A 14,139-nucleotide genomic window follows, 5' to 3' on the forward strand; every position below is an offset into this window, starting at 1 on the left:
TGCTCAGCTGATAGTCCAGAAAGATGCTCATCAGGGTTAAGTTTTGAAATAAATTATTCAAAAACAATATATTAAATTTCTTGGAAACTATGCCTGAATAAATCCTTGAAGATTCAAGATAGCAAAGTGATGGAGTAAAAGCTCAAGAAATGCTTTCAGAGCTGGTGTCCTAGAGCATTTTTCTGATGTGAGTTAATAATGATATTAATAAAAGAGTTTTTTAATTAAGCTGTTTTCCTATCAGGGTATATACAGTTTGAGCATATTCTTTTATATAAGAGAAATCATATTGATTCTATGTGGCATGAAATTCATGTCTTCTTCTCTTTTTAGAATGAATCTGTTACTTAAGAAAAATGAACTTATGAATAAGGCATGTTGTTATCCCAAGACAGCATGATCGAAGTTATAGATCAATGTGCAAAAGTTGAATGCATTACAGAAAAATTATGGATGCTAAATCTGTAATGTGATGCAACAAAAGCCTGTCTGAGGTACATCCTCAGTCCAAGAAAGCTGACCCAAAGAAATTTAAGGATCTTTTTTGGTTGTACAGCCCCTGAAGTTCAGGGTTAGAAACAATGTTTCAAATGGGGGGAAAGAACATTTCACTCAAAAAAATTTTAGCAAGAAATTTGTGGTGGCTGTTTTAGTGATGAAAAAAAGCCTCTTGATACAGCAAAATCATCGACTCTTTATTTGTTCTTATTTCTTACAGGAAAAGTTAAAAATTATTTTATATTATGGCAACATGCAATGATTTCTTCAGAGTGCTCAAGAGAGAAATTATAGATAATATCTTTTAGATGAGTATTGTACTGAGAATCAATTTTCTGTGAACTTAACAATAACATAAATGTGCTCAGGGGTGCAAGAGCTATGGAAATAATACTCGGTCTCGAGTTCTGAAAATATTTGATATTTCAAAATCTGCTATGAAAAAATCCGTAAGACATTACAAGAACAGTGCAATGCAGCAAAATACATTAGGAAATAGAATCAGATGAAGTTTATTTACTTGTGCATGGAAAAAAACCCCATTCTTCCATTTTTATAAGGAAGAATTCTTTTTGTTTCCCTAAACTCTCATTTAAATACTCATGGAAAAGTTCTCTGAATGTACATGTACCCGTAGGATTAAACACAAGTCCAAAAACTTCTATATTAATGCAGCAGCAAGTTCCATCTCACACTGTGTTTAGTAATTTCCAGTAGACTCTATGCTAGTAAAACCAAGGAAAATCAAACACATATGGTATAATGCAGCTAATTTTGGATTTTGTGAAATATATTGTGTAGGCTGCTCTAGATAATGAAATCCTCATTTTATTCACAGAACACCTGTGATGTAGCAGATTGGGATTTTGTTAGGTACTTCGGAAGACTTTTCCTAAAAATATACCGACATTTAAAAAAATTGTTTGTTTATTTTTAAAAAGCAGTTCCTTGTGATGATGCAGAAGTTTGCATACCTCTGAGTGATAAAATTAAGGAATTCATTGAAATGCATGTTGTCTTTATTCTACTGGAAACTACAATCAAATATTTTCTCTATTCCCACCCTAACTCCTGTAAAGCCAGGACTGAAATCACATGGGAACTGGTAAAGCTTTCTAGATATCCAACTGCAGCTGGTAGAAAACACCTTAGGTTATCAGGTGTAAATGATGTGGCCTTCAAACTCAATCATGAGATTATTTTACTTATTTTACCTTGGTTTAAATTTTTTTCATCTTTATTCTCACCCTTGTTATATATTTAACTGTCATTTTACTTAGAAAATCATCACATAAGATACTTATCCAGAATGTTTTTTAATTCCTGTGGTGTGCACTTCTAGGCACCATATAAAAAACAAATGATATTACATTCCTTTACATCTTACAGTGTTTGCTCCATAGAGAACAATAATGCAGTGAAGCATACCATTGTGTTCAGCACTAATATGGTTATTACAATAATATTTATTACAGTTAAGCAAGATTAGTACAAAGAGTAGCTAATATAAACCTGTGCATGATATTTTTTCAATGTAAAATGTGAGCAAATTAGAGTAAACCTTTTCCAAATGCAGTGGGATATATAGAAATCTTCATTCATTTACCCAAGCAAGTGTAAAATAATAAAAAACAGACCATCATAAACATAACTTTAAAACCTGCACGTCAGTTCAAATTTTCACGGAGTGTAAGAACTCAACGAATTCAGCACTAACCACAGCTGCAGCTTTTTTCCCAACTTCAAGTGACAGAATCATCTAATCACCAGCATCACGTAATCACTTGGTTGGAAAAGACAACAATGATCATCAGATCCAACCTTTGGTCACCACTTTGTCAACAAGACCATAGCACTAAGTGCTACATCCAGTCATTTCTTGAATACATCCAGGGCCAGGGACTCCAACACCTTCCTGGGAAGCCTATTCCAGTGCTTAAGCACCCTTTCAGTGAAGAAATTCTTCCTGACGTTCAACCTGAACCTCCCATGGCAGAGTTTGAGGCCTTTTCCTCTTGTCCTGTTGCTAACGACCTATGAGAAGAGCTGAACCTCCACCTGGCTACAAACTCCTTCCAGGAAGTTGTAGAGAATGAAAAGAGATCCCCTGAGCCTCCTTTTCTCCAGGCTAAACAAACCTGGCTCCCTCAGCCTCTCTTCACAGGAATTGTGCTTCAAACCCTTCACCAGCTCCACTGCCCTTCTCTGGACTCGCACCTCAGCGTCCTTCTTGTAGTGAGGGGCCCAGAACTGAACACAGGATTTGAGATGGGGCCTCATCAAGGAGCGAGTCAGAGTACAAGCAGACAATCCCTGCCCTGGTCCTGCTGCTCAGACTATTGCTGATAGAGGCCAGGATGTCACTGGACTTCTTGGCCACCTGGGCACACTGATGGCTCATGTTCAGCCTGCTCTTGACCAACATCTCAAGGTCCTTTTCCACCAGATAGGTTTCCAGCCACTCTGCCCCAGCCTGTAGTGCTGCATGGGGTTGTTCTGACCCAAGTGCAGGACCCAGCACTTGGCCTTGTTGAACCTCATACATTTGGCCTCAGCCCATTGATCCCACCTGTCCATTTACCTTTGCAGAGCTTTCCTGCCCTCCAGTAGATCATGATTCAACTTCGTATCATCTGTGAACTTACTGAGGGTGCACTTGATCCCCTTATCCAGATCAATGAAGGCATTAAACAGGGATGATCACAATACTGAGCCTTGGGGAGCCCCACTAGATACTGTTCATCAACTTGAGGTAGTACCATTCCCCACCAGTCCGGGCCTGGTCATCCAAGCTAGTTTATTTCCTTGTGAAAAGAGTATCTGTCCAAGCCATGGGCTGCCAGCTTCTCCAGGAGAATGCCATGGGAGACAGAATCAAAGGTTTTGCTGACATTCTATGTAAATGAACATTAAAATATCTGAATGTGTTAAAATACGTTCAAGAGTATTGAGTATCTCCATTGACAAAAGGATTGCGGGCACCTTCAGCAAGTTTTCAGATGGCACCACAGTGTGGTTGACATCCACAGTGTGGAGGGAAGTGATGCCATCAAGAGGGAGCTTCACAGGCTTGAGAGTCAGGTCCATGCAAAACTCAGGAAGTTCAACAACACTGATGGAAAGGTCCTGCATCTGGGCTGAAGCAATCCCTGGTATCAATACAGTCTAGAGGGTAGAGGGACTGCAAGCTGCCTGTCAAGACATACCAGAGCATATTGTAGATGAAATATTGAACATGAGCTGGCAATGTGGGCTGCATCAAAAGAAGCATGGCCAGCAGGGTGAGGGAGGCTATTGTGTGCCTCTACTCTGCTCCTGGTGAGACACCACTTAGAGTGCTTTGTCCATCTGTGAAATTCCCAGCACAAGAAATGCATGAAAGTGTTAGAGCAGGTCCAGGGGAGGGACATGAAAATGATGACAGGGTTGGAATATCTCTCCTATTCCAAAGGGAAGATTCAGAGGGCTGAGGTTTTTCATCCTGAGAAGGCTCCATTGAGCAGCTTATTGCAGGCTTTCAATTCTTCAAGGGGGCTAAGATAAAGACCGAGAACTTTTACCAATATCTGTAGTGACAGGGGCAAGGCACAAAGGTTTTAAACTGAAATGGGATAGATGTAGATTACACACAATGAAGAAAATTTTTTTTATAAGGGTGTTGACACACTGGAATAGGTTGCTTAAAGAAGCTGTGGATGTCCTGTCATTACAAGTGTTCAGAGTCAGGCTGGATGTGTCTGTGAGCAGCCTGGTCTAGTGGAAAGTGGCCCTGCCCAGGGCAGGAAGTGAGAATTACATGATCTTTTGAGGCCCCTTCCAACCCAAACCTTTCAATACTATAATTCTATGAAAAAAGTTTGAAATTGTGACTTTTTTGAGGTACTATTTTAAGGCCATGAGATCATATTTTGAAAATGACTGCCATGGGCAAAGAAATCCAGCATGATACACTTCCTGATGAGGTAAGAGATGTAAGCTTAAAAGTTTCAGTATAGCTTCATTATAAGAAATATATTTCATTAAGGAAATGCAAAGTGCTATATTCCAAACAAGGAAGAGACAAGAGGGCATTTATTATATTTTTATATCACAGATTAATAATTACTTTGATTCCTCATTCACATACATAAGAGAAAGTAATAGTGCTAGTTTCCTTTCCACATCTGAGAATTAGATTCAAATAATACTGAACAAATTCAGAGGCAAAGTAGGATACCTTTGTTTTTAAATTTCTAAAGACTTCATTTGTTAATAGATATCCATAGATTATTAGACCATTTTGGTAAAGTAAGTTACAAAACCTATCTGTGAACTAAAATGTACAGAGAAGTGGTTAAATTTGCAGTGTAAATACGTAACCAGCTGAAAGCAAAACAGAGAAAAGCAAAAAATTTGGGAACAAAAAAGCACCCATAATCCATAGTGTTTACATTGCTACACTTTATGCCCCTGTTCTGCCCTTGTTCCTACTACTTGGTATGGTTTTGTTTCTAGGAAAAATCCAGTAAGGCATATCAACTTCACCTTCATAATGGATGAAATAAGAGCCCTGAAAGACTTTTCATATAAACAACTATTCAGAATTTAAGGTTTACACCATTTTTTTCTGCAAATTACAACTATTGACATGTGAAAGTTGAAAAGGCGTGATCATAGACTGCAGTTTACAATGTAAAGATCTGAAAAGCACATGGCCGTATTGATGCTTTCCTAGGACTGGCAGATTTTTCCTAAGGTCTACCAAAAAGAACTAAATCCAATAAGTCAGTTGTCATGGTTCTTTGAGTATGGGGTAAAAAAAATCTTTTACAAACATCTCTTCCTTCCTGGCTAATTTGAGAAACTGGTACAATAGATGGAAAGTGCTTGGTGACACTTCAGAAGTGGATGAGCTGTCATTTATATCATGCCTTAAGCACAGATGGCCCTTGCCAGCACTTTCAGGCTTCAAGGTGTTCTGTCAGGACAACACTGCTCAAATTGTGCTCTACCTCAGAGACATTTTTGTCCCTAAATTGCAGCTCCTCATTGTACAGCACGCTGAAACTTTTCTAGGAAGTAGTTTTTAATTTTCTTAGGAATTAGCCCTTTTTGTTTGCAGATAGATTGTGGCAAAAACCTCTTGCTTTTCCATTCTTTGTCTCAAATCTTGACGTTTGGACTAAGCAGAGTAGGGAAAAGTGTCCTGGTGTCTTCCTTATTACTACCTGTTCTAATTATTGTGAATTAATTAGGACCTTTTGGGACACAATCTGCATGTGCTTCTTGTACTGTAAAAGGGCATTAAAAGACTGGGATCATATAAAATAATATAGTATAAATGGACCATGAAATTATCATAACTGGTAATTAGAAAAGAGGAGGTGAAATATTTATTTCCAAATTGTCTTTTGGTGAGTACAGAAAGGAAACAGTGAAACAAGAGGCCTTCCTTTATCTGTATGGCCCACAAAACTGAAATACTCCAGCTGTTCAACACATGCATGTCTTGTTTCTAAAACAGATCTTCTCTATAGCCCTGCTGTCAATTCTGAATACAATTTGCACTGAAAAAATATTTGGAAAACTACTGCTAGAAACTTCTGTAGAAGAAGAGCAGACAAGTTTAGTATATCAAGTTATAATGTCATGACAAGACCTAACTGGACAAACAGTAGATTGAAGCACAAGTGGCCTGAGCATTAATTTACATCACTGCATATACTTCTGATCAAACATTTCTGTAATTAAGTTTAATATAGATTACACAAAATAGAAATTAAGGCAATTTGATGAAAAGGCTACTTGCATCATATAAGTAACTAAGCATGAACAAAAGATTAATACATGCATAGACATTATAAATATAATGAAAAAAATATCCAGCAGTACTAATATGCAAATAGCCTTGACTGCTTTTATTCTGACCTATAGTAGATTTATTATCCTGAAATAGTTCCATTCATATTGTATTTATGAAATTTCTTACCTCAAAGTGGGCAAAATGAGTTCTAAATTTTTGTATAGCACAGCTCCAAGTACAAATACAGTTGATTCATCTAGTTCTGAAAAGAGTAAGGAAAAACATTTTAATACTTTCTTTCCCAAGCTTTCATCAGCATGAAAACCTCTGAATAACATTTATTTTTGCAATAGAAGTTTTATTTCAAATAAACCATCATAATTTTGAATTATCTCCTAGAAGTCTGTCATAAAAATGTAGCACAGGAGCATATCAAAAGATTTAAACCATCAAAAATCACATTTTCAAAAAATCCATCATTGTATGCTGACATCCATTCTAATTAATTTACATTTATAATTAAACATTCTCAAAGAATGTCTGTAAATTCTCTAATGTCAGAGATCTGCACTGCAATGATATTTACGAATTGTACCTGAAATTAGGCTAATTTGCCTGCTGAGCTTCCTTTAGTATGAGTTATGTTGGAATGAGTGTCTGCTGGAACACAGCAGCTTCAGGGGATTCAGCAGAGCTGCACTTCAGCTCACCTCATATCAAACAGATTAAATCTCGTGCACAATAACTAAGTAAAGCATTGTTTCTTTGGTGTAGAAAATAATGTCTAGGATTTATGCAGCACTTTTTGTTCAAGGTGCTGAAATTAAGCCCATTCATTTCTCTCCAGGATAAACTTATGAGTACTGTATTTCTTTTGAAGAGGAATAGAAGAATAACTCCCATATTATACAGAGATCCCATGAGACAGAGTCACAGTTGCCTTGCTAAAGCTAATAGAAAACTCACATGCTGATCTGCTTTTTACCTGTTGACATAGGAGTGAAGATATTTTTTGGAATGACAACCCTGTCCTCTGAGTTTCGTGCCCAATCAACCATTCCTTTTCTTCCTTTCATGGGGAAATTGATGTCAGTTAAAACAGATGCAGCAGGAAGCTTCTGAATGCTAGCCACTAGCAAGAGAAATCATAAAATCATACAAATTTGTGTTTCCTATGTTAAAGCATCATAGAGTGACAACAGTACAGCAATAACAAAACTTTTAATGACACATTTCAAGTAAAACACGAATTCATAGGACAATAACTGACTCAGAAAGCATAATCTTCTGTTTATTATGCAGTTCTACTATGGATTAATTGTGTGGTATTGATTGTAGCATTTGTCAGTCAGATTCTGATTAAATTTCTTAACAGGGATCATTGAATGTACCAGCTTATACCCTGAAATTCACACATAAAGACATTGTTGTGTCTTCAAAGCAAATTCTACAATGATCAAATGTGACAATAAAAGTAAGAGGATGCTTAAAATTGCTTTGGGAAACATAACTTCTAGATACAGGCTAATGAAGCACAATAAGAACTTTTATCCTCTATACAGGCATAATTTCAAGATAGATATATTAAGGAGATTAACATATTAAAAGACCTTGTTGTTTTCATACAAAGTAAAGTAGAACAGTGTAGCACCTACTTTTTTTCTTGAAAGAATAATCTCCATTCTGAGCTCATAATTTTTTCCACCTAAAAAACCCCAATACCCAAACAACACCAGTGTTATGTCTATAACAGATATATCAAGACAGAAGAAATAGGTGTCAAATCTAATAATAGTCAGTTTGGAATTTGGTTTACTCATTCTGTTTTTTCCCCTATTTTCTAACTCAACTATCACCTGGAAATCTATTTCAGCTTTGCTGTGAAATCTAAGTACAACTCCATGGCAACACAGTCAGTGTCTAGTAAGACTCAAACTACTTTAAAGGAATTGACAGGGCTGCAAGTGTTTACATACAGTCAGAGAGATGACAAACACCACATTTGGAGCCTAGCTCCATTCTTAATGCAAGCCACATTGATGGACATTTCCTGTGCAATGCCCTTCCTAATCAATTTATGGAGAGGCTAACGTAGGTGAGAGAGTTTGGATATCAGGACTATACTTTGATCTGCATAATGATTTCACTGCAAGGACTCTACAAGGGGGTAAAACATAAATACAGTGGGGGACAGCTGTAAAAACAAGCAGAACAGCAAAATTGAAGTAGAAAAGCATTAGGTGTCTCATCAGAACTTTTTATTTGGAAGAAAACTGTGATTCAAATCCAATAGAAGTGTAAAATTACAAAATTAACAATATTAACTCTACAAATATATTCCTTAATAACTGCCTCTTATTTTCAGACTGGTTATGTATACAGAATCGCATTAATGAGGTGGTACTTCAGGTTGGTTCAAACTTTCCATTATAAAGCTATCAGGGCTTTATAATGGCAGTTACAATCCCCTCCAGGCTGCAATTGCCAAATCCATTCCCAGAACTAAGGGGGATGCTTAGTCTTGTGAATTTTCAGGTGGTGTGTGGAGGGAATAGAGTTCAGGTGTTTCAGAATTACTGGGGCATAAAATGGATTGGGTGCTTTCACATGCAATCAGTGGTTATACAGAATATATTAACATTGTAAAAATAGATTTTTTCCAATAGCTCTTAAAATTTAAAAATAATTTTATTTTTCTCATAAATAAAATTAAACTAACAGTTATTTAGTTTTCAAAATTAAATACAGCCTGTATAAGACAATACTAGGCTGTTTTTTTATTTGCACAGTATTTATTGGTGCTTCTACATATCTAGCTATCTATCTAATTAGATAGTAGAGCCTTAATATTTCATCCCCGTTTGGGATGACAGTTCCCTTTATTGAAATAGGAAATCAATGTTATTCAATGGAATTCACTCTGCAAAACAGAAAACCACTTTAGGACTGGATAAATGGTGAGGGCCTAGGATAGTTCTTTCTGTACTCTGTCTCTCTCTGTATTTTAAATAGGGCCATTTATCATGGCACCTAAACAATACTCAGAACCAAAAATTCCAAAATATTTGGTATTGTTTAGGTGATGAATAACAAAAGCAAAGCATAAAACCTAAAACTTTGACTTATAGCTTATATGGAAAAAATATAAATATATGTGTTTGTTGGGGAGTGTTGGGTTTACAGTTGAACTCAATGATCTTGAAGCTCTTTTCCAACTTAAATGTTTCTATGATCCTACATATTCCCACTCATGGTTCAGAAAAGTTTTTTTACTTATAATCAAACAAAAGTCTTGCTTATCAAGCCTGATCTCCTTTTATGACAAGGTAACCTACCTAGCTGATCAAGGGAAGCCAGTAGATGTGATCTTGGATTTCAGTCAAGGCTTTTGATACTGTCTTTTACAGAATCCTTCTGGACACAATGTCCAGCATTCAGCTGGACAAACACATCATGTGATGGGTGAGCAACTGGCTCACAGGTCAGGCACAAAGGGTGATGGTGACCTGTCACTAGAGAGTTTCACAGGGCTTCATCCTCAGCTCTGTTCTCATCAACACCTTCAGAAATGACTCGGTGGCAGGACTGGAATAGGTACTAAGCAAGTCCACAGATGGTAAGAAACTGGTAGGAGCTGCCGAAGCTCCCTCAAAGGCAGGGAGACCTCTCCTGCTAAGAGATCCTAATAGAGGGCTGGGCAATCACCAACCATCTAAAGTTCAGCATGGGAAAGTGCTGGATTCGACACATGGGATGAGGCAAACCCTGGATTTCCATACAGACTGGGAATGAGATGCTGGAAAGCAGTGCCATGGAAAGGTACCTAGGCATCCTGGGTGATGGAAAGTGGAATATGAGTCAGCAGTGCATATTTCACATCCCTCAAAGTCTGCCTCTTACAGATCCACACAGATTATAAAGGCCTTTCTTTAGATACTTTGCCAAATAATTCTATGAGGATGTGCCTAATGTGGCTCTGATGCTCCAAGGTGTAAGATAATTGAATGGAATTTGACTAGATGCAACGAGTTCAGGTCTATCAACACAGTGGATACATGAAATAATTGACCAGACGGATACATGAAATAGTTCTCAGCTCTTCAGTATGACTTTAAACTGTATTTTATATTTTAGGAAAGCTAATATTCTTATTAAATACTAGTCTATGGCTAGTTTCAATGAAACTTTGCCTCATTTCCATTGTGAAATGAGGCTCTCTACCTCAGCTTTAATCTGCAGCATAAAATAATTACTTCTTGTGAACTGAAAGTCAAGAAGCCATTTAGAGGAGAATGTATATAATTTGTGTGCTGGGTCATTCGTATGTCAGAAACTCAAATGCAAGGTTCCTACACACAGGTAGTAAGACGTCATGCACTTTGCACGTTATTGTGTTCTTTTTATGTTAGTTTTGTATTAGAAAACAATGCTTCAAATTCTGGAACTCAAAGGATTCAGTTCTGCAACTGCCACACAAGGACTATGTCTTCTCATTTAAAAAAATAAAGGTTTCTCACAGGTTTGGTTTTTTAAATAATTATTATTTCAAATTACCATACCAAATCATCTGAGATGGAACACTTGGCAAACAAGGATACCTTTAAGCACTGTGGTATGAGTATTTTTGCTTGTTTATACAAACACACAAATTGTATACTACTGGAAAAATAGTCAAAGAGAATATTAATAAGAATAAAAAATGTAAAGTGGGAAAAAATATGAAAAACAGAAAAAAAAAGACATCTAAAATTAAAATTACCTAAGCAGAAGCTAAGGAAAATATTTATGTATCATGTTAAATTAAACTCTTCCAATATGGACAATTCTCTTTTTATTTATGTATCACGGCAATTCCTACAAGTCATGTCTGCTGTTCTGGGCACCACAATATAGAACAGACATTAAGCTATCAGAGACTGCCCACAGGAGGATGAGGAGGATGCTGAAGAGTCAGGAGGGGATGCTGTATGAGGAATGGCAGAGGTAACTCGGTCTGTTCAGCCTGGAGGACACTGATAGGAGACCTCATTGCGGTTTTCAGCATCCTCATGAGGGGAAGGGGAGGGGCAGGCACTGATCTCTGTACTCTGGTGACAGTGACAGGACCCAAGGGAATGGCCTGAAGCTGTGTCAGGAGAGGTTTAGGTTGAATATCAGAAAAAGGGTCTTTACCCAGAGGATTTGGGCACTGGAACAGGCTCCCCAGGGAAGTGGTCACAGCGCCAAGCCTGACGGAGTTCAAGAAGCACTTGGACAAAGCTCTCAGGATTATGGTGTGATTCCTGGGGTTGTCCTGCACAGGGCCAGGAGTTGAACTTAATGATGGGTCTGTTCCAACTCAGCATATTCTATAATTGTATAATTCTGTGATTTAGTACAGGTGCTCACTGTGCACATCTGCAGTGCAAGCTGCAGGTTGAGCTCTGGGTGGAGGAAGCCTGAGACAGAAGGCTTCTTTCAGTATATTTTGATGCACTTTGGTATAAACTACAAGACAGTAGTTCAATTACACATAAGTATACATACATATTTGATGCTTCCATAGTAATTATTGATTCAGAAGAATCCATGTAAATAGTCTTGTCTAATCAATTTAGAGATGCTTTGAACTGTAATCGATTGATTCTTAACATCCTTTATAAATATTTATTTTCCTTTATTTCATTTTCATGTTGCAGTTGCAGACAATCTGTTTGATACTGCTGTACTGAAAATTTCAGAATTGGTAACTACTAACCGATCATTCTAAAACCAATACAAAATATTGTTGCAACTGATTAATGCCAAGCTGATAGGAATAGACAATTTTCCATCACTATAAAAATGACCTGGTTACACACAATAATATGTTAATGATATTTAAGCAGATTATTTGGCACAGCACAAAAGTGGTTAATTCATGTGTAAAGAAAACTTGGAGAGAAAAAAAAATAGTGTAGTTCCTGTATGAGTAGCTTTTGTAGATCATGGCCTAGAAAAGAAAAGCTGAAATGTATTGCCTTTATCCCTATAATCCTGAGTTATAAGCTGCCTAATGCAATTTCTAGTAGCTCTCTAATTGATCTGGGCTGCTAAACAACAAAAAAACCCCCAACCAAGTCTAATTCTGAAATTTAGATCTTTGAATAATATTAATCAATTTGAACAGAAAATCAGATTCACCGAAAAGCATGACAGAAAAACAAGTGGATGTTTTCTCATGTACTAAATGCAACTTCAGATCTCACAATAGAGATTCAGGTTTTAAAATTACAACATGCACAGGACATCGAGCCCAAGAGTCACGCCATGAGCCTGAGAGCGTTGTTCAATTGTTTGTTGAACCCTGGTAAGCTTGGTGCTGCGATGCTTTTTCCAGTGCCCAACCACACTCCAAGTGAATAACATTTTCCTAATATCCAACCTAAACCCCACCAACACAGCTTTAGCCTTTTCCTTGATTCCTGACACTGGTCACCAGAGAGAAGAGTGCAGCACCTGCTCCACCTCTTCCCCTCACAAGGGAGGCTGCAGACCTGAACTACAGGTTGCTACAGATCTCTCCCCTTAGCCGCAATTCCAGTTCTGATTCTGCTTTCTTAAAAGTAATAATATTCCGGGCGTGTTGTGATTTAACAGCACAGTAACCATGTTGGTCTGTAATTTCCAATAACTAACAATACAGAATTTGACTGGATCTCAGTTACAGACAACAGAGAATGAGTATATTAGCAGTCTCATTTGCTATTTTCTTATCCTATTTTGCCTTGCTCATTGATGGTATACTAGGCATATATTATTCAGCATTTAGTAAACTTCATCACTTCACACATTTTGATTTTTGAAACAGACAATGTTTTACTGCCCTTCTGGAACAGCTCCTGCTAAATATATTTCTGGGTAAAATATTATTGCTATTGCCACAGATAATTTTAACAAGAATAAAAAGAACAAAGAATTTTAACAATGAATATGAAAGGTTTTTGTGTTGAAATTCTGAACAATGAGCATTTCTGCAAAACATCTCTGTTAAGAAGAATCAGCTAGAAAAATATATATTCTAGAACAGTTATTTTGACCCTAAATGTACAACCTTTGTTTTTTTATAGAATGAAGAATCTTACTGGTCAGCCCATGTTGGATACATGGGGAACAAAGTCTTGCCTAGATCATCAACAAAGAGTGAGATGGATATTGAATATCATATTGAATAAGAGATATTTATAACAGACTTTCTCTGTCCACTTAAATCCCATCATTTTAAAGAAAATTTGCAACAAACACAAATGGTGAAACCCCTATTTAAAGGAGAGTCATTTGTGGATCTCCAGATTTGCTACAGAGCTCTGCACGTGAGCAGGCTTGATTAAAATCCTTCTTTCATTCCAAAGATAAACTCACTTCTTACCACCTACAAGCTTATGTATAACAGAAGGACTGTGGTGAAGTGGCATCCTCTTACATGAACATGAGAAAAACAACATGGCAATTTTCCTTCTGTAAATAATATTCATGAAATCTCACAATGAACCAACATGAAACTATGTTCAGAAAAAGGCTCCTAAGAAAATATCACTTAACAGATCTTCTACTTCTCAGAGCTATCCATACAAAAGTGATAAATTCTTAAATTAGAACCTACTGCTCCATGGGCAGACAAGACAGGGATATCCCTAGAAGCCTGCTGTGCACTTGAATTCCTGAGGCTCATCAGACCAAGGCAGCTACTGTCTCACTATTCAAGCTTTGGGTAGCAAGACACAGTACCAGTATAGGCAAAAGCAGAAATAGACACTTCATAGATATTTTCACTGATCAAGGATGAACTTTGCATGAATCCTTCCTTTGCTGTCAAGCAAATTCTTCCTTAAATAGACTCA

At 37.1% G+C, this 14,139-nt stretch overlaps 1 protein-coding gene across 11 annotated transcripts in view; it reads right to left on the reverse strand.

Annotated features, from left to right (window-relative positions):
* Positions 1–14,139, reverse strand: part of ADGRB3 (adhesion G protein-coupled receptor B3) — a 447,992-nt gene that overhangs the window by 182,227 nt on the left and 251,626 nt on the right. For all 11 annotated transcript variants that reach the window (XM_058019377.1, XM_058019384.1, XM_058019383.1 and 8 more), the window contains 2 exons: positions 7,266–7,412; positions 6,467–6,542 (listed from right to left, as the gene is read on the reverse strand). In XM_058019377.1, the coding sequence (XP_057875360.1) occupies positions 6,467–6,542; positions 7,266–7,412 (223 nt within the window). The remainder of the gene's footprint in view (positions 1–6,466; positions 6,543–7,265; positions 7,413–14,139) is intronic.

This window comes from Melospiza georgiana, chromosome 3 (assembly GCF_028018845.1).
Source record: "Melospiza georgiana isolate bMelGeo1 chromosome 3, bMelGeo1.pri, whole genome shotgun sequence".
NCBI lineage: Eukaryota > Metazoa > Chordata > Aves > Passeriformes > Passerellidae > Melospiza > Melospiza georgiana.